General features: G+C 40.2%; 1 protein-coding gene across 26 annotated transcripts in view; it reads left to right on the forward strand.

Moving 5' to 3' along the window:
• Nucleotides 1-12,697, forward strand: part of SNAP91 (synaptosome associated protein 91) — a 61,271-nt gene extending 48,574 nt beyond the window's left edge. For 18 of the 26 annotated variants that reach the window (XM_041412290.1, XM_041412293.1, XM_041412302.1 and 15 more), the window contains 7 exons: nucleotides 2,994-3,131; nucleotides 4,416-4,565; nucleotides 5,933-5,963; nucleotides 7,158-7,269; nucleotides 10,911-10,994; nucleotides 11,064-11,168; nucleotides 12,605-12,697. In XM_041412290.1, the coding sequence (XP_041268224.1) occupies nucleotides 2,994-3,131; nucleotides 4,416-4,565; nucleotides 5,933-5,963; nucleotides 7,158-7,269; nucleotides 10,911-10,994; nucleotides 11,064-11,168; nucleotides 12,605-12,697 (713 nt within the window). Of the gene's footprint in view, nucleotides 1-2,993; nucleotides 3,132-4,415; nucleotides 4,566-5,932; nucleotides 5,964-7,157; nucleotides 7,270-8,128; nucleotides 8,153-10,910; nucleotides 10,995-11,063; nucleotides 11,169-12,604 lie in introns of all 26 variants that reach the window. The other 8 variants (XM_041412291.1, XM_041412295.1, XM_041412303.1 and 5 more) reach the window with 3 other exon arrangements.
• Nucleotides 12,698-23,813: the final 11,116 nt, after the last annotated feature.

Consider the following 23,813-nt stretch of genomic DNA (forward strand, 5'->3'; position numbering starts at 1 on the left):
TGATAGAGACCCCTCCTTATACTGGATGAGATGAGGTCTCTACTAGTGCTGAATGTGGCATCACTGTCACACCCTACATCAAAGGCTGGATAATTGTATTTTTTTAGTCTACACCCTACAGATAAGAAGCTTCAGCTGAATTCTTTGTGTACTATTCTCCAAAATTTGTGCTGTACCATGTATTGTGTGGCTACAGAGCTAAACAGCTGTGACTCCTCCCCATCCCAGTTTGAAGTTTGTAGAGAGCAAAATCACAACTCATGCACTTATGGTTTAAAGAAGACTTGTCTTAAATTCTCCCATGTTTCTGGAAGGGGAATTTGTGTCATGATTTAAATTAATGCTACCCCAGACAAAACCAGCACAATTTGTAGAGTTATGGGTAGGTTATGACTACATTTTCAAGTACCTTCTCAAAGTGTGGACATTGTCTAGGTGTGCCACATGAAGGAAGAAGTTGTCTAGATAATAATAAGGCATACATCCATTCTCAATCAGCAAGCCAGATTCTTAAATTGGGACATCATATGTAAACACATGGTAAAGCTTTAGGACAGACTGCTTTAGATTTTAAGGTGGAAGACTACTTTTTTTTCATATTTCTTCAATCGTTCTTTGTATTAGTTTATAGATAGCTTAAGGCCATAGATCAAGTTTTAACTAATAGATTCTGGAGCATGACAGTCTTTTGCAATTACATGTGCTATCAAGAGACTGGGTGCAACAAGGTTGTTGGACAGAAGCTAATTCTGCTTATGCAAACATTACAGTACAAAATCTGTTGTTATCTGTAACTAAGCTTAAATGCAAGTAGAAATTGTGCTCCAGATGGCTTTAAACTTCAGCAGTGTGCACTCTGAATCTGATGAGTTGCATTAAATCAAAACCTAAATTGTAAAAGGGGTGTTCTAGGTCTAAATGCTCAAGCAGACCTGAAGCAGTTGGGGTGAATTGATGATTTTTAAAAATTTATTTTATTTATGTTTTGAATATACATTCCAAAGGGCTCCAACTAGATTTGATTTTATTTTTTGGCAGACAGAGGGAGTCTATAAACATTGCAGCATATTGCTAAGCATTTGTTCACTCTAGATAATGGCAGATGTATAGCCTGCAGTGTAATCCAGTTTTAAATTTAAGTGTGTCTGGAGTTCATATCATGGCTGAAGGCTTGTCCTTCATGGTTTATGAGTGTTTGGTTGTACTAAGTGTTTATATGCATAATGTTATGAGTATACTTACTATTCATAATTGCCTTACGTGTTCTGCTGTGAAATGAGTTCCTTCCCCTTCTTGGCTTGCTTAGGAAATTTGGAAGAAATGTTTTCCTAGTCTAAGCCTTTCAGCAGACAAAACCAGAACTATGTTGATAAATAAAACATTCTAGCCATTTTCCCTTCTAGATCTTTCTATCCAATCAAACTGTGTGCTTGTATGTCCTAGCATGTTTACAAATAACATGTTCTTATATAAAATCTTACTTGACTGTGTAAAAGCAACCTCAAAATCAGGCAGCTGGGGGGACGTCCAGACAACACATTTAACTCAGTTGCTGCTGTTTCTGCAGGCTTTTCTGAGGTCTTGTGCAGTCTCTAGACAACTAGGAACTTGGTTCATTAAAGAATTTTTATAGCTTCTGTGCCTGTTATTTCTCTTAAAGGTGAATTAATCTCTTAATTTCTCTTGTGCAAGACGAAAAGCCATCAAATTGAGACCAGTCATCATACAAATATTCACCAGAAGCTGGAGAGTCCTCTCTTCTGTAGCTGGAAAAACAGACACTATATGGGGCTTTGCAAAAGCTTACAGAACTTCCTAAACAGAATCTTATTAATGGATATTGGCTCATACCTTTCTACCAGACTCCTTGTTCTCACTCAGGAAGTGGAAAGACAGGCTCTTTAGGTGGCTCCTGTGCTTTAGGAATTGCTGCAGTGAACTGCCTTTGTCAGACCTGGATCTGGTCAGCCTGCTTCTGGTCTGGTTCTGTGGAGATTAGTACTTTTGTGCTTATAGTTTGATGCACAGAGCTTTGCTGTGGGCAAGTGGGCAGGTGATGATCTAGTGTTTTAGCAAGTGTCTGCTGCAGACCACCTCCTCAAGAAGAGGCAAGTAGGGGAAGCCTCTTTAGGGCAGCTGGAGAAAGCATCACTGTCACAAGCTTTGGCACTAGGGCAACTGGAACCACCATAGTATGTGCTGGAAGGGAGACGGGGAATGCAGCTGGGCATGGGTAGTCTGGAATGTATTAGAGAATCTCTTGATGTGGAGCATCAAGTGGAGCATCAAGCACCACCAGAGTGAGTTCAGTGGAGAGCCACAGAGATGGTGACTTGTGCATATGACATATGCAGAGAGGCTGAACTGGGCTCATTCTGCCTTGAGAAGGCCAAAGATGCTTATAGATGTCTAAACTCACCGGAGCATGCAGAGGAGGTTGTTCTTGGAGATGCACAAAGATAGTAAAAAAAAGAAATGTGTGTGGGAAACTCATTAAATACTGTAATGGTCTGATATGGCAACAGGCCACCCAGAGAGCCAGTAAGAGCTCCTCTTGGAGGTGCTAAGGCAAATATCTGGGCAATTTGATTTGATTAGACTGACTTTAAACAGGATGTGTGGCTGGCTGGCCTCCAGAGATCCCTTCCAACCTACATTATTCCATGACAAACTGATGTCAAGAACAGACTGTGGAGAGATGAGGGCAGATCTCTGATGCCAGTGTGTTTTTCCATATTCAGGGTCAGCTACGGTGAGCGTGGGACTTGCTGTGGGCTGGGATTTGCGTTATGAGGGTCTCTTGGTTCCATTATACTGAAGTAAGCCTAACAAACGTAGGGAAGCTCACACAGGCTGCTGAAATGTTCTTTATTTTGAAATGGTCTAGTAAGAATTGTCTTTATCATTCCGCCCTCTATAAACCGAGGTTTTGGTAAACACAGTCTAACAAGGCTGACTCTAATGTCCTAACCTTTCTTATGTGTTTTTTAAAGGCTTTGGAGGTTCCTTTATTGCTCCCTCTCCATCACCATCCCCAGTCACTCCAGCTCAAACTGGATTACTACAGCCTAACTTTGATGCAGCTTTTGGGACAACAGCTCCAACAACTGGCAGTTCATTTGATGCATCAGGTGAGCTACAGGGTTTCTTCCTGTGAATTTTCTAATGTTTTGTGTGATAGATGAGTTAATGACACCGTATTTAGGCTCTGAGTACAAGCAATATCAGTGACCTCATTTTTCTTTCTTACTGGAAGAACCTCAGGGTGGTGATAAGGCTGGTGTGTGCCCAAGAGCTCTCTGTACCCATTTTATATTCTACCATGTCAGTAAAAGACAAACTGGTGTATACATCATCCTTGCTTGTGCTTGATAGCATGAATCAGGAATTACACAAACAAGGAAAACTCTACTCTGTAAATCAAGTCTACAGGCAAGTCATGTTGCTACTGCTTCTGATGGTGCTCTGGAGCCTGCATGGCACCTTAGGGTACACTCAACAGAAACTGCCCTAGAGTTCTTTGCCTGACTATAAGCTTAAACTTTTATCACTGCTATCATTTTGTTTGCATCTCTTCCATTCTATATTTTTCATGCTGGGTCCTTGCTACAAACTTAAAATTGGTGAGTTCTACAACCGTACAAGAAAAAAAGATGGGAGTAATACTGCTGCTTGGTTATTTGATTGCTTGCCAGTGCACATGCTACCCCTCCGTGTTGACTTAACATTAGCATGTACCTCAAATACAGATCAGAAGATAGAACTCAGGCATGAGATGTACCAAGCAGTTTGACTTCAAGGGATCTAAAAAATGAACTTCTGAGTTAGATGACTGGACTAAGGAGAATAGCACTGTCTGTGTGGATGGTTCTGGTTCCTTCTGATCTCATAAGATGTTAGTAGGTTTTCCCGATTCCCTGCTGCTTGCAAGTGAATAGTAACATCTTGAGACTGCCAATCCTGTTGCTGTGAGATGTCAAGGTATAAGACTGCCTTTGCCACAGTAATTCTGACTGGTGTTTGCAGCAAGATGTTCATTTTAAAAACCTTTAAATGAATATCTCCTGACAAATGTGTGTGTATCTGACATCTCTGTAAGGATGGTTGTAAGAAAAATAGTGTCATGTGGAAGTGGTGCTGTATCTATGTAGATTCAATGCTCCAATTAAATCCTTTCTAGGCATGTTTTCTCATATTAGTTTTCATTGGTATATTTTTTTGAGGATTACTGTACATTCAGTGTCTAGTAAAATGACATGCATGCCCTTGTTGGCATTACTTTTAATGTCAAATGGTGTTTCGGTAAGACTTGTGGTGTGGTTGTCTGTGCTGTGTTCGTTGAGCAACAGCAGAGTAGCAGGCAGTGCATTTTTGATCACAGATGCTGTTCTAACTCACTTTCCTTTCACTTCCAGTGTTTGATGGCTTAGGTGATCTTCTTATGCCAACAATGGTTCCTTCTGGTCAACCTGTAGCACCTGCAGCCGCAGCAACAGTCCCTGCTGCAGCAGCAAGCAAAGGCCTTGGAAGTGATCTTGATTCGTCTCTTGCAAACTTAGTAGGCAGTAAGTGACAAATTTTGGTTTTAAGTGGTGTGGCATGCATGTTGCTCTTCCATGGAGCAAATACCTGTCTATTTTAGCTTGTTTCAGAATACTCCTGTTCTGCTGTGGAAACTGGGGAAGCTATCAGCAGGAATAAGGTTTGGTTCAGATAGATGATTCACTTAATCTGGGTTTATCCTTCTTGTAGCCCAGGATCTGGGTTAAATAATGGCATTTGTTTGGTAGGTATGATTTGTAATGTGTGATCAGCCCAGGTACACTTCAGAGGCACATCAGACTCTTAATGGATGTGTCCCTCTGTAATAGATGGAAAGGTGAAAATTGTCCAAAGTGTCTGATGGCGGTTTAAGCAGCAAAGCTGGCGGACGCAAATAGCTGACTTCATGTTTAATGACAGAAAGATTAGTAGTGGGGTGATGGGTGCACTCAAGAACAGGCCTTCTCTCAGGGACAGAGAACATACCAAACATGTTCTGAAAATGCTAAACTTAAATATGTACTTTCCTGTAGCAGGAAAAAGGGCTAGAGCCTTTAGAGATTGGTAGACACAGCCCCCCCAAAATTAGAGATTGGTAGACACAGCCCCCCCAAAAAACCTAACAGAAGCCCACCTAGACTAAGGTGTAATCCTGCTGAAGTTGTATAAAATGAATACTCCCTTAGTATATGTAAACACACCACAACAAAGATGTAACTGATCTTATGATGCAGACATGGCTGTTAGGTGTGGAGGAAAATACTGTGCTTGGAAGTCAGCAGGACTCTTAATCCCTTGAAACGTGTTCTGTAAGTCATCTGCTATATCCATGTTTGGAGGAGAAAATCAAACAGCAGTTTATGAATTACAGGACTTATAATGGTCCTGTGAGAAGAGTACTCTTTAAAATTTAACTTGAGACTTCTTCCAAAGGGTATTTAAAGAAACTATTTGGAGTTTCCATGTGTGACCAAGCAAATAAAACAGTGGAAAACTTATAGGCAATGTCCACATTTATGTGTATGTAGAATACAGCTTTTTATTTCTGTATGTGTAATGAGGAACAGAAACTAGTGTTACCATTCATGGTAAATAGTTTGGTGCTCTTAAATAACTTGGCATTTTGTGGGCCTAAATATAGTTACTTTTGTTTGTTGAAGCAAAAATTACTTTCTTAAGTGCAAGACACCTGCAGGGTTTCTCAGATGTTTGTCCTGAAGAACAGGTAGATGTGGCCAGTCCTCTGATACTGTCTAAATGAAGACAGCCAAAACTTTTTTTGCTCTTGATAGGCCCCAATGCAATGAAATGTAAGCTTTTGCTCTGACAGGTTTCAATTTTCTAAATGTGTGGTTTCTTTTTTATTTCCTCTTTTTCTTACAATTTTCAGATCTTGGAATTTCTGGTACTACTTCTAAAAAGTAAGTTCAACTTTGCTTAAAGATAAAAGGAAGTTTTCTACTCTGGTGTAAAGCACTACATCTATTTCAGTGTTTATTAAGTAGCAGTGAATTGGTTATATGCTCTGACCTCTCAATCCAGAAAAATTCTGAAGAAAGTATTCTATTCTGTACAGGTTCACTGAATAATTAAGGTTCAGTGTTCCTGATATAGCTTATAAAATTTCTGTCTTGAATCTGAATGTTAGAAATATTTTTTTCTTGTAAATTACTGTCTACATGTTGGATAGCTGATTTCCAAACAGCTTATAATGAACAAATAGTCCAGATAATATATATTTGTATAGCTCCCCTCAGTAATCTTTGCTAATATGTAATAGTTGTGTTATATCTTTACAGATGCTGGATGTATATTGTGTAGGCATTGAAATACTTCCAAAATAGAAAATAGGTTCATTCCATGCAGTGATAAGCTTATTTTTTTCAAAAAGAAATACCTACATCTTGTGTTTATGTTTTTATCTTCCTAATCTAACTGCTTGCTTGTGCCCTGAGCCTTCCTCTGTATGCAAGACTTCAAAATGCTTTGTGCCTCTGTGGAGGTGATAGGAGGAATGTGTACAAACACATCATGAGGTTTAGCCCCAAAATGTATCTTCCTTCCATCTACTTTGTTCAAATGGTGTATTTTATTCTGGGTAGAGCAGCGTGTAACAAAACCTGGTTTTTCGACAGCCCTTTTATTCTATGAATGATTTGTTTCTCTTGTATCTATCAACTTTTTGCAGAACTGAATGCTTTCCTTCTTCAGCTGTCTGAGCAAGATTTCCAGCACTGAAATGGCCTTTCAAAGACATCTAGCAGGCAGCTCTCCTGCCTGGCCCCAGTAGAATAGGCAGTAGCAGTCCCTCTTCCTACTTTGCAAGGGTATATGTGATACGTTACCTTCAGTCAATACTAAGTAATCTCTAAGTATCTTTAATTCTCACCACAAAGGCTGTAACCATGTAACTGACTTCAGCTTAGAGTGTTCTGGTGTCTACTGCTAACAACCCTTGAAACTGAGTGTCACTAAAAGTATATCTTTCTGTTAATAACTGCATACACCATAAGCTAATGTAGCTGCACGTCTAATGCTAATGTGTGCTCTAACTGGTTCTCATTTTCACTGTGGAAGTATGCAAATAATAGCCTGCCTTTCTCCCTCTCTGTTAGGGGAGACCTGCAGTGGAATGCTGGAGAGAAAAAGTTAACAGGAGGAGCGAACTGGCAGCCAAAAGTAGCACCTGCAACATGGTCAACTGGTGGTGTCCCAGGCGGTCCTTTGGTAGGTGGTTAATCCATAGACAGCACTGGTCTTCCAATATTTGATAGTGCTGTGCAAGCATACCTGTAAGGACTGCTCCTCTCTTCTGAGGCCAAAGAGTTTGCTTCTGTGCAAATTATGTGGGTATTTCAAGTCACCTTTTCTAAGAACAGATTTACAGCTGGTATAAATAAATCATTGAGTAGTAAACAAAAAATACACTAGCTTGCGTACCAAGGTATTGCTCCACCTGTACATTTAATACCTGTGGGCATTTCCAAGTGTGTGATTAGCCACGTAGATCTGGCCAGGATCAGGCCCAGGTCAAGTGCCCAAAATAAAACACTATTGATCCAAAGCTGATGTACTATAAGGAGAGAAAATATATAGGTTTTCCTCAAGTTTTACTGAATGAAGTGGATCAAAAGACTACACAGTATTCATACTGATCAGGTACCTGATGGTAGATCAGGAGTGAGTAGCTTATTTAGCAGGGTAAAGCAGCTGGAAGAGGTAAGATTACCCTGTAAATAGTATCAGAAGGCACTAATTTTGAATTTGAGAAGAGTGTCAAATTGAGCTAAAAACCTAAACTTGGAACAAGAGCAGCTTGATAATGAGTGATCCACAAAAGTATTCTGCAGAGGAGTAATACCTCATCAAATGTCTCACAAGGCTCAAAACAGCCTCCATTTGAATGAAGTTGGGTTGGCAGGAAAAAAAGAACTCTAAAGGGGGACCATGGCCAGTTCAGTTCCTTGCTGCCACAGTCAGATGTTAACATGGCTCTGAGCATGTTTCATAAGGTTATGGAAGATACAAGAATTCTCTGTACTTCACTTAATATGTTAGTTGTAACATCAACTTTTTTTCTTAATAGAAAGGCTGGGCAATACTGTACAGTGTAAGTGAATTTATTTTTTTTGAGCTCTTACTGCACTTACTAAACATGAAGATACTAACAGCACCTCACCTGCACTACAGTTACTACTGCTGGCTTTAAAACTAGCAAGAAGCTTCTAACATGGCTCCTCTTGGTCTGCTTGCCCAGCAGACAATTCTCAGCCAGAATATGGCAGTAGTGATTAACCATTTCTGTGCTGTAAGCTTGAAAATGATCTCTCTACTGCTTTACTTGAATGTGAACTACCTGATGACTTGTACTGCCTGAAATTTTGAGTTTCTGCAGCATCAGTCTGACCTTGTAGTGATTTTACCATGTAAGAAGTAACTGGTCTTTCTGGGAAGCTGGGTAGTTTTGATAGCATTTCATGAAACGTGTGTTGTATATATTTCTTCAGAGTCATGCACTTAGGTACTTTTTGAAACCAAAGAAATCCAGGTCTGCAGGCAAAACAAATACTAATAAAAAATTAAGCTTTTATTCATATCACTGTTGAACCACTTAAGTTTTGGTCATTTCTTCCATTCCTTGTGAACTTTCAATTTCAGGATTAAAATCAGCAGAATTGCATCAAACCCCATTCCCTCGAGTGACCTTGTGCTTAGAGGCAAGAGCAGATTCAGTTTGTACGGCCATTTTCTTGGCATCTGCCTAACTGGATGTTGAGCTACAATGAGTTCCTGTAAAAGCAGTTGGATCACTGCATCTGATGTCATTAACCTCTGTGGTTTAATGTCTTGCTTTACATACCTGAGTGTCCAGATCTTGGTTTTAGTTTGGAGACTCTGCTAGCACAGTACAGTTTTTAACTGAAATGCTCCCCTGAAAACTTTCAGGCTGGAATAGATTTCATAAATTCTTAGCCAGAAAATGTAGTGGTTTGGATAAATGAGTCTGGGACAGGTTATCTTAACTTGTCTCCAGCTTCCTAAGAGACTGGCATGTTTTAGTCTGGAAGAAAGGATCAGCCAAGGGCACTAAAATGCAGCATGCACAGAAGTGGACTGTACAGTTCCAGCATATCTCCAGAGATGCAATTCTCCTTTGAACTGTAAGTGTGCTAGCTGCTCTCCAAGTCTTGTGGGATGCTACTGACTCCAGGTGGGTGTAAGGATGTGGAGGCACAGCACATAGAGATAGCTCCTGTAACAGCTTGAGAAATTGTACCAGTATGCTTAGGCCATACAAGAGCAATAATGAAATCCTACTGCCATTTTTACATCCCTTCCTTGAATACTTTCTGCCTCTCCTCAGAGTTGTTAATAGTTTGGATTTTATATATATATATCTGTAAAAAGGAAAGGTTTAGATGCCTTCAAGGCTATAAGGAGACACTGCATGGGAAGTTACAGAGAAGGGAGCCAAAAGGGATGATGTGTAGGCTGTGCTAGTTAAGTGAGGTGGGGTGACCTTTTTAAAGGTGCTCTTGTGCTGTAAATGCAGTCCGACTACTAAACTAACAGTTCTCTCTTCCTGAATTGTAGTGGAAGATAACCTTTTTTTTTGCCTTTTATTATTTAAATGAAAATCATCAATCAAGCATATGAATAAAAATCATAGCAAGATAAACTAAACTGTCCTTAGTGAAGTATGTAATGGTTCTGATTGCGGTTTAAGAGTGTGAACTTATCCTTTAACTTCAATGAATCTTGGTGCATAATTATTTTTTCCTTCACTGTAAACTAATTACAGCAGCTATTTCCTTTAGCTTTACAATCTGCGTAAGCTTTTACTAAAATACAGTGCTACAAATAGTGCCATAGTGTGTTAGCTATTATGAAATTGGGATGTTTTCTTACACTGTGTAGGACGAGAAGGAAACTGTGTTTTCTTGGGCCTATTTTGAGTTGTAGTCAGTAAATGGACTCTGTTCATGAAGAGAATGGAGTCTGTCACCATTGCTTTCTTATGAAGAAACAAGCTAAGCATAAGGACTCATTCAGCTCTCTCATTCTTTGAAGCATTTGAGGCTGCATATGTGCTGCATAACAGTCCTACTTTACAGAACAGCTTTCAGAATGCTGGAGACTGTGGTTTCCAGATGGTTGGTGTTAGATTTTTGCCTTTTTTTTTTTTTTTTCCTTTCTTTTTTTCTTTTTTTGCTTTTTTTCTTTTAGGCAGGAGCAGTGGAAGATAACCTTTTTTTTGCCTTTTATTATTTAAATGAAAATCATCAATCAAGCATATGAATAAAAATCATAGCAAGATAAACTAAACTGTCCTTAGTGAAGTATGTAATGGTTCTGATTGCGGTTTAAGAGTGTGAACTTATCCTTTAACTTCAATGAATCTTGGTGCATAATTATTTTTTCCTTCACTGTAAACTAATTACAGCAGCTATTTCCTTTAGCTTTACAATCTGCGTAAGCTTTTACTAAAATACAGTGCTACAAATAGTGCCATAGTGTGTTAGCTATTATGAAATTGGGATGTTTTCTTACACTGTGTAGGACGAGAAGGAAACTGTGTTTTCTTGGGCCTATTTTGAGTTGTAGTCAGTAAATGGACTCTGTTCATGAAGAGAATGGAGTCTGTCACCATTGCTTTCTTATGAAGAAACAAGCTAAGCATAAGGACTCATTCAGCTCTCTCATTCTTTGAAGCATTTGAGGCTGCATATGTGCTGCATAACAGTCCTACTTTACAGAACAGCTTTCAGAATGCTGGAGACTGTGGTTTCCAGATGGTTGGTGTTAGATTTTTGCCTTTTTTTTTTTTTTTCCTTTCTTTTTTTCTTTTTTTGCTTTTTTTCTTTTAGGCAGGAGCTGTGCCTCCGGCAAGTGCTGTTCCTGCAGCAGGAGGTACTCCACCTGTCCCGCAGCCAGGAGCAGCATTTGGGATGGTGAGTCTCTTTTGCTACGCTGCCCTCCTTCCCCCACCCAGACCCTGCTGACTCAGTGTTGGTTTGCAGCCCCCAGCAGGTGCAGGGGTGCCCATGATGCCCCAGCAGCCGGTGATGTACGGGCAGCCGATGATGAGGCCCCCGTTTGGAGCCGCCGCTGGCCCTGGGGTGCAGGTGAGCATCGCTGCCACACCAATGCTTAATTGCTCTCCGTGTCTAGAAAGTAGCTTGTGTGTGTGCATTATCTCTGCTCAACTCTAGCTCTGGGTCTGTAAATGAGGTGTTGTCAAGGATCAGCTGCCTGCCTTGGAGCAAATCACATGAACCACCTGGATTTTTTTTCAGTGGCCTTGTATGAGACCAATGGAACAGGTTTGAAAAGTCTCCTACAGCTAACTATATCCAAGATCTGGTTTTGGAGGATATTTGAACAAAGCTCCAAATGGAACTCTCAGACACTGCTATTCTGTTCACAGCCTACCAAAATTTACTATAGCTACACTCAGCAGGTGCTGCAACATAAGCTGTAAAACATGTCCCAGGCTATTATTTCAAATAGAGTTTGGTTTGTAATAACACTGAAAAGAAAAAATCTTTCCAGGGGAGATGCAGGAAATTAATCATCTGTAGTATTTTTCTTTTTGTGAGTCAGAAGTCCATCTTGCCTTTCAAGTAAGGAGGGAGATGGAAGCTGATGCTGCAGCTGTGAAATCTCTCTGGTAACCCTGGAAACCAAGCTACCCTTGTTTTGCAAATACTAAGCAATCAACATATAGCAAACCACAATTTTTATGCAGGGAACTACATTCCCAATGAAGCTTGTCACGGTTTTCTGTGTAAAAATAGAAAGAACTTGAAATTGCTCTAAGAATATACTTAGTCTTGCTTTTCCTCCCACTTCAAACTATCTTTGCACTTACCAAGAATATTATGATGGGGCACAGAAATTTTTTTCTGAAAGAGTGGTCATCAAGGTGCCATGGCTATATGTAAAATACCTCTTGTGCCCTGACTTGAGGTAGGAACAGGGAGGAGTAAGGACAGAGTGGAGATTCATTTGACCACCATAGTCAGAAGTTTTGCATGGAACTTCAAAACTGATGTTTCCTATGGAATGACGATTTTTATACCTATCAAAGGAGGAGCCTAGTATGATCTAGTCATATTTCCAGTTTGTTTCGGACTCTTATTTACATTACCAATGCCAAATAATTTGTACTTAACTGCCAGTAACATGGATTTTCAGTCGTACCCTGCAGGATGCACTCTGCTTGCTCTGAACCCTGGTTTTTAACATCTAACAATTGTCTCTTCTGTCTGGGTTGAAGATTGTAATGCCATTCTGTTTCACAGGGAGGGAGTGATCTCAAGCTGTGCTAATTAGGATCTGCAGTACCTATAGCCCTACCCACTAAACCTGCCAAACATTGTGAACCCTGTAGTAAGGATGGAATCCAAACGATGCTTGAGCAAAACGGCTGGACTTGCAGACAAATGGGAACTTGTTATGCTTGCAATGTGCTTGTGTGAGAACTGCCTGTGTCTATCTAATGCTTGTGTATTCTTGTCTGCTTTGTTTTTTTCCTGCCTTCCTGGCTGGCATCTGTCAGCTTTCTCCAAGCCCAACACCTGCTACTCAGAGCCCCAAGAAACCTCCAACCAAGGACCCATTAGCGGATCTTAACATCAAGGATTTCTTGTAAACGATAAGGTATTCTGTGGCTGCCTGCTTGAGCATGTCACACTCTGGTACATGTCTGGCACACAGATGTTGTTTAGGTTGAATATGACAGATAAAATCGCAGCTGCAGAGCTAGAAACATGCACTGTAACAAAAACCAAATTCTCTGTCCACACTCTTAACTTTAGTTTGAAATCTTGACTCATAGAAACCTTTTCCTGACAGTTGCTTATGACAAAAAAAAAAAAAGCATAACTTCCATGCATAACTTCCATTTTTTCCTTGTTTGCATTCTGTCCAAGCATTCATGTTTGGGTATTTTCTTGAATTTATTACTGAAACACATAGAATGATAGCAGGGTACAAATACTGGGGGGGTTAATGGTGCTGAAGAGGCTTGTTCCAGTCTTGTGGGTGTTGAAACAGATTTGGTATCGTAGGTGTGAAGATGTCAAAAGGGGAAAAACTTACATATTCTTGTCATAAGGGGAAAGTTGCTTGCAGCTCTTTACTGCTGCCAGCTAATGTTCTACCCTGCCTTACAATTTTTCAAGGCACTACTTTTCTGAATGCTAAGGCCATGAGGTCCTGAGCAGTGCTGTGTAGAGCAACAATGGGGAAGAATAGAGGAGTAAATGCAAAGAAAAATGGAGAAGAAAAAAAACCAGTACTGCATAATGGAAAGAAAGAAAGGCCAAAATGTTATTCTGATGGTTCTGGAGGGCCAAGTAGGAATATAAAATTGAATTAAACACTTAAGCCAATTAAAAAGTAATGCAGAAATAAGGTATGAATTTTATAATTAACACTAATATGTCTAGAATAAGGTGAGGAGAGGACAAACATTACATATATTTAAAGCCTTCTTCATGAGTCACTTTTCTTCCTTCCTAGAGCTTAATTCTAAAATTTGTTCTGAGCCCACTCTGCATTAGAGCTGGCAGCAGTGATTCAGGCTGCTCTTAGCAGGCATCTCCCAGTCCCACTTCACCCTTCTCCAAATTCCAGCCCCAGAGAGGTGTACCTGGCACTTGGCAGAGACAGCCAGGAGTAGAGATACACCACTGCTGGGACTCACTGCTTTCAACTTGTATTTATAATAGAGAGATTCATAACTGGCTGTGGGAAGACTGCTACTTCACTAGAATCTGATGGTAAATCCTTTGAGGTGTGAAGAGATGAGCAGATTTCGTGCTCTTTGTAGAACAGGCTTTACTAACTCATTCTATCAGCTTTCATCTAATACTTTTCTGTATTCACAGCTGCGTTTTTTCTGACTGGATGCTGAAAACGTGAGTTTGGAGACTACAAATGGATGCTCAGAGTTTCTCAGTGAGCCACCAGTACCAAACCCAGTGCTTACTCAGACTTTCTCTTCCTCCTGAAACGTGTAGCACAGCTGTGAAAGTGAACATTAGGAATGTGTACTACCTTAGCTGTTATCCCTACTCTCTCGAAATTTGTGTACTTGGGTTATTTGTGTTTTACAATTTAAACAATGGATGTATGTTTCTGATGCCTTCTAGTGCTTTTCTGAACCTATCCCACAGGGGCAGATTATGCAGCTGTTGTTTGGTGAGCCATTTGGAGCAATGTCTGTGGTTTTTGAAGGTTTCAATGTACATAACTTTTTGAGGACACCCAAAGTTTCCCTAGGACTCAATTTCTCCTTTATCTGTTACAAAACATAGTGTGATAATACCAGATAGTAAAGAAAATACTTACAAAATTGTGCAGAATACTTTTTTTTTTTCCAGTCACAGGAATCTCAATTGTCGTGAAAAAATGTTTTATTTTTGTGGCACTGTATATGTTAAAATAATTTAAAGTAATATAAAGGAAAACTTCCATAACAAGTACTTTTTCAATGATTTACCAAGAATGAAAAACCATATCTGAAAGAATACCATATTTATTGCTGTTTTTATTCTTAAATCTAATTTAATTATTTAAGTTTTTGCATTTATAATTGGCATATTTATCAGTTCTTGCTAAACGCACTGAAAATAAGTAAAGGGTCAGTTTCTCTCCATGTAGTTGGGAAAGAGCAACCATAGTTGTGCTGGCATTAAGGGATTTCAAATACGAGAGCACTTTTTGGTATATCTGTAGTCAAAACATTACAAGTGATGTTCCTCATCTCTGTTCAGTTCTTCCTACATCTCTTAATTTAGTGCTTACCTGTGTATGCCCTAGGATAGTGTTTTCTCATTGCCCCGAATGCGCTGTGAGTAGCTTTTGTACTATTGGTGATTAGATTTAATTCTGATCCGGAGATCCATGCCCTTTACTGTACATACTGTGTTCTTTTAATTTTTATTTGTTCTCATACTGTTTCTGCTGATGGCTTGGTGTAAGATCTTGACTCTTCAATGAGGTCACTGTTGATCAGTGTTACAAGTGGCTTGGCAGTTCTCTGTAAAAGCATATTGGGTTGGAAAGATATTCACCTAAAGTCTTTCAAATGAACTATTTAATCAATGTATGGTACCATTAAAAGTGGTTGTATCTGAATTTGCTGTGGGGATAACATACACTGTAATGGGAAAGTTCTATAAAAAGTTAATTTCAAAATGGCTTTTCTTTGTATTTCAGTTTAAAAAAATCCCAAACAAAAAAACACCCAAAAAACAAAAAACCCCAGTGCATGTGTGCCCTCTGAGATGCAATAAACACCTTGATCAAAGTAAATATCTTGTTGCCAGTTTCATACTCATTAAGATGTTGAGCACAATAATACATTCTCTGAGAGGGGAAAAATGTGTTTAGGTCCTGACACTGATTGATGAGTCTGCTGCATATGGGAATGATTTTTACAGAATCATTAGATTGGAAAAGATACCTAAGATCATAGAGTCCAACTGTTAACCTAACACTTCCACCTCCACCACGAATCCATGTCCCTAAGTGCCACATCAACAGCTTTCTGCACTCATTGCACCAATTTTGCAACCCATGAATTACCAAGTGTGTGCTAGAGGATTTTTTTAAATAGTTTCTTTTAGGAATCTGAATAACCCTGTCAGTAATTCCATCTCTTTACCATTCCCAGCTGTTTTCAGCTGTACCCAGTGTATGGCAACCACGGGTAGGAACAGCCCCCTGAGCCTCCTGGGCACAGGGACTGCCCCAGGACCATTAAAGGCCTTCCTTGGCAGGGTGTTGGGTGGAAGGGTGGGTGGGGGCTAGGGCTGCACTTGGGGGACCCCAGAATGCTCGTGTCACAGTGCCATCACCTGGCACTGCAGCATTCACAATGCCCAGGGCAGGATAAAGGGGGCATTGATTTTGTATCTCAGCCTTATGATGAGCTCTCAGTTGCATCCCAATTTTCTGGATTAAAAATGGGTAAAGCTCAGCAAATTGCTGTGTTTCCTCACTATTTAAGCTTGAAGACGTGGACAAGGTCAGTAACTGCACTCCTAGAAAGGCTCAGCCATGGTTTTTCCTCCCCTGCCTGTGTGCTGTGTCTTGCCAAATGCAGGGAATGCTTGACTTCTTACCACTCTGTTGTGCGTGTCTTCTCAAAGTGAGGACAACATTTTCAGAGGAGAATCATAACCAAACAAGTAAATATATTTAGACCAGTTCATTAGTGTCTCACTCAAGTTGAGATGATGAGCTGCTACTCACTGAATTGCAAATGAATGTTTACAACATCACATGTTTCAAGGAGCCAGACCTCAGGGTGAAGGTTTTCTCCTTGCCAGGTACATGCTCTTACCACAGAGGAATTTAGTTTCTGCATTAGCTTCATCCATGTCTACAGCCCCTGTCCTGCTTTTGGTTAGTTTTCTGTAATGTCATGGCCAAGAGCTCTGTGTGTGTGCGTGTGTGTATATGAGATTTGTTATCCTGTGAGTAAATAGAAGCCTGGACAAAAAGGAAGCTTGGGCGAAAAGCATCCAGAAGTTTGTTCACTGTGAGAAGTAAAACCAGTGTATTTCCCCAAATGCTGACTAAGGCTAAACAAGTGACTTGCTCTCCCTAGCACAAAGGAATTATAAAATCTGGCTTGCAAGGCAACCACGTGGTTGTCTCCTGGCCTGTAGACAAGAACATGTTCTTGTTATCATCTGAGTTTCATCATCCAGGCACGAACGTGTCTGTGTCCTGCTATGACTAACCACTTTTCAATACAAGCTGTAGGGAAGAGTGGGTGGAAAGGAGTGCTCCCATCTGCAGAAAGAAGAAACTGTCTCCTTCCCCTGCATTTTTCATGAGGGGAGGACAGATTTCAGACAGCTGATATATCCCTCATCCAAGTTCTTGGTGACCTGTGTGCTGACTTCTTTAAAAGCTGGCACCTCTGGCCACATGATTTAGTAAGGCAGCTGCAAAGGATAGTGACTTGCCCTAAAAACAAGCAAGAAAGTCAAGAGCAAAAGCTGTTCTGGGGTGGGGGCAAAAGAGGGAAAGAAAGAAAGATTTGCTGCTGATTTGCTTTTTGGGGGCAGACAGCATCTAGTTCATGAAATGTCTGACGGCCACAGAAGACATTGTTTTGTCTTTGTGACATGAGCATTTGCTTCTGCTCCTCCTTCCCCATCTCTCGTCCCAGCATAAGAGCTGCATGCTCAGATAACTTACTCTGCATGGGGAAGGAAAAACATCCCAATAATTCTTAATGCTTAGACAAGTCAAGTGAAACTTGTTGTGGTAGGAGTAGTGTCAGTGATATAAAGATAATACACTGAGTTAGTGATTCAGACCTTCCAGGACCTGAACTGTATCAGAAATGTTATTAAAATAGAAAATCTTTTTCCCATGTGTTATGCAGTGCTAGTGCTGTGAGCAGTGTGGGAAGTGGCAGACACTGAGTGGTAATGAGGGGTTGAAATAAGAATTTCAGAGATGGGACTACAGAAGGAGAGAGGCTATACATACTTAAAAGCAGACAGCACTGCTATTTTCTCTGCTCCAGATCTTGGATTCTGAAGCTTCACCACCTCTTTCCTTTCTCTTAATTAAACTCTGCAAGTGTTATGGGCAGCAGAAGTCCAATGGTTACTTCATTGCCTGAGACATCTCTGCATGCAATTAGAGGTGTAAGAATAGCAGCCTTTGGGAGTTAGCAAAGGCAGTAGACCAGAAACAGAAACTGAAACAAGTGAAGAAAAGTGTGTCTGGGTGTGCCATCCACTGCAAGGACTTAAGAGAGCAAACCCGTAGTCTGATGGTGTTGGAGAACCTGTGGAAGGGTTGGTGAATGCCCGCTCTGCACAGCACTATAAAGCACCTGCGTTAAAATGCTCATGGTGGAAACATGGCCAAGTTTGAGCCATATTTTCAAAATATAGTTTATTATGAAGGAAGAGTCTGGCAGCAGCTCTCCGGCCACAGAGAGAAACAGAAAACTTTCCCAGGCATTGTTCTGGGAAAGGCTGTGAGAAGATCAGAGAAAAGAATGAGAAACAATTCTTAACTTGCTGCACCAGGTATGTGAACATGTGGAATGTGTTATGGAGATTTGTTTACCAAAAGGTGGTTTCTTAATTAGCCAATGGGTGTTTTGATTGGAGGATCAATTAGGTCTACCTGTATCGAACTAGGGGATAAAAGTGTGGGTTTCTTAATAAAAATGATCAGCCTTCTGTAAATGTCTTGAGTGTCTATGTCAATTACTATCCAGTCCCGGCCCGTTGCGATGACAGAAAAGATTTCTCCATTTACCTCAATATAATAAAATTCTAAAGTAGACATCTTTTTAAGAGGTCCTGCAGGTCCTGCCAAAGCACTATCCCACTCTGCTGGAAGCAGAGATTTCATACCACTAAGTGCACCAATGAAGGAACATCCTGCACAATCTGAGCCAATCTTTCAGAGTTAAACTGGTAGCTGGAGACAGGTTAGTTGTTTTCCAGGAAAGTGCAGGGACTGGTAGGATCTGGTGATATAGGGTAGGAGGGATCCTCCCCTGCCCTCCCAAGAACATCACCTTTCCATAGTCCTTGTCTGTACTTTTGCCTTTCCAGGTCTGGAAAAAGGCTGACTGTGTGGGAGAGGGGATAGTATTGCATTAAGGAGGGGAAGGAGAAGATGGATGCACTAGGGAATGGTGTGGGGGATTAATGGTGTGTTCTTGCTCTTGGGGCTGCAGACTGTCTGTAATTAAGGAAGGGGGTGAGCACTGGAACATTGTGGGTACAGAGTGACCCCAGGGAGGAGACAGCTCTCTGCCCTCAGCCTTGTAAGCTGCTGCAGGCCTGCAGTGTGGGTATTACATGTCAGCAAAAAGATTTTGTGTGCAAGAACAATTTAGAGCAGCAAGCAGACACCAAACTTTAAAAGACACCTTTCATACTCTGAGTGTGTCAGCATATAAATAAAAGGGATTTTTTTTAAATGTTACTGAGATGCAAGCGTAGGACAAGTTAAATTCTGAAATTAATTTTAAGATTATGCCTTATGTGTCTACGATGTGTCTGTAATTACACCCTGTCAGTCTGAGTTGATCGATCAAGAGGGTTTTTAGTGATTCTTCCTTTCTGTAGTAATCCCACTTTCTCCAGCCAACTAAAAGAGCAGGATTGAATTTGTTTTGAAAAACATCAAGACAGAAAATAGATCACTTCTCTTTTGAAACATGGAAAAACTAGGGATTTTAACAAAGGAAGAAAGAGGGGGGGGCATATAGTAACACTGAAACCAGCATACTGCATAAATAAGATTATCTTACTATCGAAATTCTGGCTTAGGTAATAGAGCATCTTTGAATCTGCCTTTGCAAAAAAGTTCACAGCCACTTTGAGATTTTGGTTTAGGATTTGTTTCTGTGGATATGCCTTTGGAAGACAGAGCACATCTTCCCCTTTGTGCTTGAAAAGAGAGGTTTCCAGCAGTGTATGGAAATCCCCACTTCCCAGCTCCCCTCCATCCCCTCATGACAGCACCTGTCTATCATCCCTGCTCCTCAGGGGTGAGCAGACACACTGAGCTTTCCCAGTTCTGTGTTTTGTGGGACATGAGCTGTTCTGATTTTGAATATAAAATATTTATAAATATGTCAATATTTATTTAAATATACAAACAAATATAGATAGTTAAATACATTTCAGATTGTAGGTATCTGGTGACTTTTTCTTGCTGCCTGCGTCCCAAGTATTGCAGTTCTCTTTGTGAAAGTTTGCAATGTTGCACCTGAATTACTTTCCCGTCACTCTCATTTCAGAAATGGTCTTGATGGAAATCCAGCTGCTTGCCTCTTTTCATTTTCTTCAAGATTTGAGTGTGTAGAATTTGCCTAAAGAACCTCTGGCTCCAAGGCAAATTTTACTGGAAATGTGCTTCTCTCTCAAAACCTTTGACTGCCCGTGATTCCTGTAGGACGGCTGAAATGTTTTACTCTCTAAGGCAGGATCGAGGCCCAGGCAGGGAGAGAGGCAAGGCAGCATTTAACACACTCAACCTAATTTTGAATTGGCATAAAAGTTCCATCAATTCAAGTTGTATACACCTCACCCAGCAGTGCATCTGGGCTCCTGCATGGATGTTTTTTAAGCCTCTGCCTAAACTTATGTGAAATTAAATGAGGCTACTTATTTGGATAATTTTTTTTTCTCTTTTGAATTTTATATTTTAAAATCCAAAATATGCAGATGAAAATGCTGTTGTTAACACAGTCCTTGTACAGACAAGAGAGTTGATTCCCATTGATTAACAGAGACCATACAAAAAATACTCTTTTTTTCAAAATAATATAAAAAGATTACGTAGTAACAGTGAACAGATTTTTCTATTTAAACACAGCTATTTTTTAGTATTGTAAGTAGCAATTGTAAAACTAATGTGTGTGTGTGTGTATAATTCTCTAATGCTCTGCACACTCTTTAGTCTGACATACCAAGAAAACCTATTTCTCTTGAGCAGCTCTTTAACCATGTTGCCGGAGGACAGGTAATATTTGTATCCATGTACACTTAAGCCTGCCTAGTTTCTCCAGTATTTTCAGTTATCTCAAAAAAGTGCACCTTGTGGTTCCTAAGTGGAGAGTTGTTTTCTGGAGGTTTTAAAACATAGCTTGACAGATTAAATTCTTGATGATTACTAAGATGTAACATTAGGTCTTGATAGACATGTCTCACATATATACATTCAGTGAAGAAAAATGTAATTTTTTAGAAGGGTTACACTGTTCTGTCCACCCAAATTATAGCATTTTGTATCTAGGATTGACTTCCCTGTAATTTTAGAATCCTGGAAATTATTTATTGTAATATAGTGGCTTATGTATCTGTTAAAATATTTTCTTTAGACATTTGGCTTCATGACTGATCATCAAGATTGACTCTAATCCTACTATGTCCTTTAGCCTGGCTTGTGGATTTTTCAGACAGCTTCTTTCCCCCTCCCCACCCCCTACCCCAAACAGATGTTGAAGGCTGGATCTGGGTGGGTTGTGGTTTTAATAGCATTTAGAAATACCTCCAAGAATTTGCAAACATATCACTAACAACCTCCACGTCTCTTCAGATGAGGAGTGAGTACTGAGACATGGGCAAATCAGCTACATTCCATTCAACTGCCTACTTTAGAGAAACAGAGAACTGCAAAAGAATTGCAAGCACTGGAAGCAGTAACACCTAAGCCAGGCTGTATTCCATGAACTGCTTCTGTCATTAGCAAGGAAAATCATCTCAAACCAGCAATGCTGTCTTTGCTGTACCTTTAACCCTTTGAGGCTAACATAGGAATTGTCCTAACTTACATTTTAACCCATTTAACTTTAGTAACCACTGCAGTATTGCAAGTGATTGCTCTGGAAACCTTAAAATGAAGTAGTTGGTATGGATTCCAACCCAGTTCAGCACAGTTTGCATGAAGATCCTGTCATGGATGTGCTTCTGTCATTTAATGACCTTCAAAATAGCTGGCAGGCTTTGAGAGTATTTTTTTTTTCTAGTAGCAGAGTTCTGTATGCCAGCCACACTTTTCCATTCAAAACTGAACCTACAGTGGCTGGAAACTTGAACTGGTAAATCCAGTACTTTGATAAATCTGTCAGAGATGGAGAGATACAACTGAAATGAAATAATTTTTCCCTAGCCAAACTAAAGAGCTAAGCTGATCCAATCTATGCTTTCCTGAGACAAACTCTGGTGTGAAATACAATATTTTTCTCTTAGCCAAAGCATTTTATTGCCAATATAAAAGATCACCATAACTATGCATACTGTTTCATTTAAAATTTGGCTTTCTGCTACAAATAAACAAGACCAACATGGCTTTCTGCATTCCACTGCAAAGGCGATGCAGTCAGAGCACATGAAGGCTCCATTTCAAGACTGCTAGGCAGGGTGATAAGAAAGAAATCACATTTATCTACTCTAGTTCTCTGCTCTAAAACCAAAATTGGATAATATAAAGCAGATTTGTCTAGAAGACCTCCATCATTCCAAACACCACTGAAGAACACTATCCCTTCACCCAGAAAGAGTTGCTGGGGTTTTTTTGCTGTATTATCTGACCGTTCCTTGCCGCATGTGGAACTGCTATTTCTTATGTCCACAGGGATACCCTCTTTGTTCTTTGCAGTAGGAGTGATGGTATTTGGACATTTATCATGGTCACACTTTTGGCTTATGCCCTTTGTCTTCAAACTTTCCTTGCCAAAAAAGTTTTCTAGATATCAGTTTTGGTATTCTCTGCACTCTGTTCGACTGTGGCACCGGTGCCTCCCCGGGCAGGATTGCACTGTTGGGCAGCCTGTGCTCCTCTGTGCTCTTAGAGACCTCCCTGAAGAACTGTATTTTAAGCAATTGCCCTTCAGGATACATTGGTTCATAGTGTGTAGTCATTTTGGGAAAAAAATGAAAAAGAGAAAAGAAGAACAGAGATAAAAATTCTAAAAGTAAGTAATTTTTAAAAGCTTTAAAAGGGAGGAATTTGACTGTTTAAGTAATATCAGTATAAAGCATTACTGTTGGACTCTTTGGGACATTAATAAGACTCAGCACACTGCTAAATCTTTATAAAATAAGAGGAAATTTGGGAAGGAAGAGGGAAGCTGTGGGCTGAATGTTTCTCCACATCCTGCTTTTCATGTGCTTGTATTCCTTTGTGCATCAGGAACTGTCCTGGGAGAATTCAGCACACTGCAAAGATGGCAGAGCAGGGATGGAGGAGATGGGACTATCCATCCTCCTCAGACCCTCAACTGCAGGATCCTCAGACTGTTTCTCCTGCATGTGACCTGCTCATGCACCTGGCAGGAGAGACAGAAACAAGAAGCAGCTGCAGGTCTCTGGAGGATGTGGGAGAGGTGAGGGAAGAGACAGGACACAGCATGTTCAGATGCCTCTCAGATAAGGATGGTGGCAGCACTAACAGGTTGAGAGCATAGGTTTCTTTTCCTTGCTAGTTGCACTCATCCATGGCACGTGTACGTGACACAGGTAGCAAGGGAAAGAAAACTGTGCAAGGAAAAACTCATCCTCACCAAAACCCAATCTATTTCAATCTACCACAGCTGTGAATATGGAAGGGACAACAGTGAGAGGCAGAACACAGGTCTGAATTGTGCTGCTCTCATGGAAAGTTTTGTGGGTGTTAGGCCATAATATCTGGACCGGGTTTTTTTTTTGTTTGTTTGTTTGTTTGTTTTCCCAAAAACAAGTCTCATCAGTAGGTTAATTATCATCATCATCTCTACTGCCTTTGAGTTGCCCCAGGGCATGTAACACTATCTGCTGAAATCCTAATGCTGTAATTGATGGAGCTGCCTGAAAAGCCCTTTGCTAAGAGATGACATTGGACTCTCACTAAAAGAACAACAATGCAAAACAAAGTAAAACAAATTTTTTTAATGCACATAGCCAATATGTATTAGAAAAATTCCTGTAAAATCTTTTTAAGAATGGCTGTTATTTTGTTATTTTTTTAAATTTAATGTTGTTGCTTTGTTTTTTGGGTTTTTTAACCATTATTTTAGCAGTTATCTTCTGCATAGGTAACTTTGTTTCCCACCAGTCTCATACCTCTGACCTCTAGCTCTATCATGTTTCTACCAGGAGCTGGTTCCATAGTCATGTTGCCAGACAAGCCTAAAAATTTACAAAAATTTTGCTTTCAAATTAGGAAGAGGGACTTGGCTTTCTGGATCTAGAAATGTGATTTCTTATGTGTCTAAAAATACTTAC

Source organism: Onychostruthus taczanowskii, unplaced genomic scaffold, assembly GCF_017590055.1.
Source record: "Onychostruthus taczanowskii isolate IOZ18803 unplaced genomic scaffold, ASM1759005v1 scaffold39, whole genome shotgun sequence".
Classification (NCBI taxonomy): Eukaryota; Metazoa; Chordata; class Aves; order Passeriformes; family Passeridae; genus Onychostruthus; species Onychostruthus taczanowskii.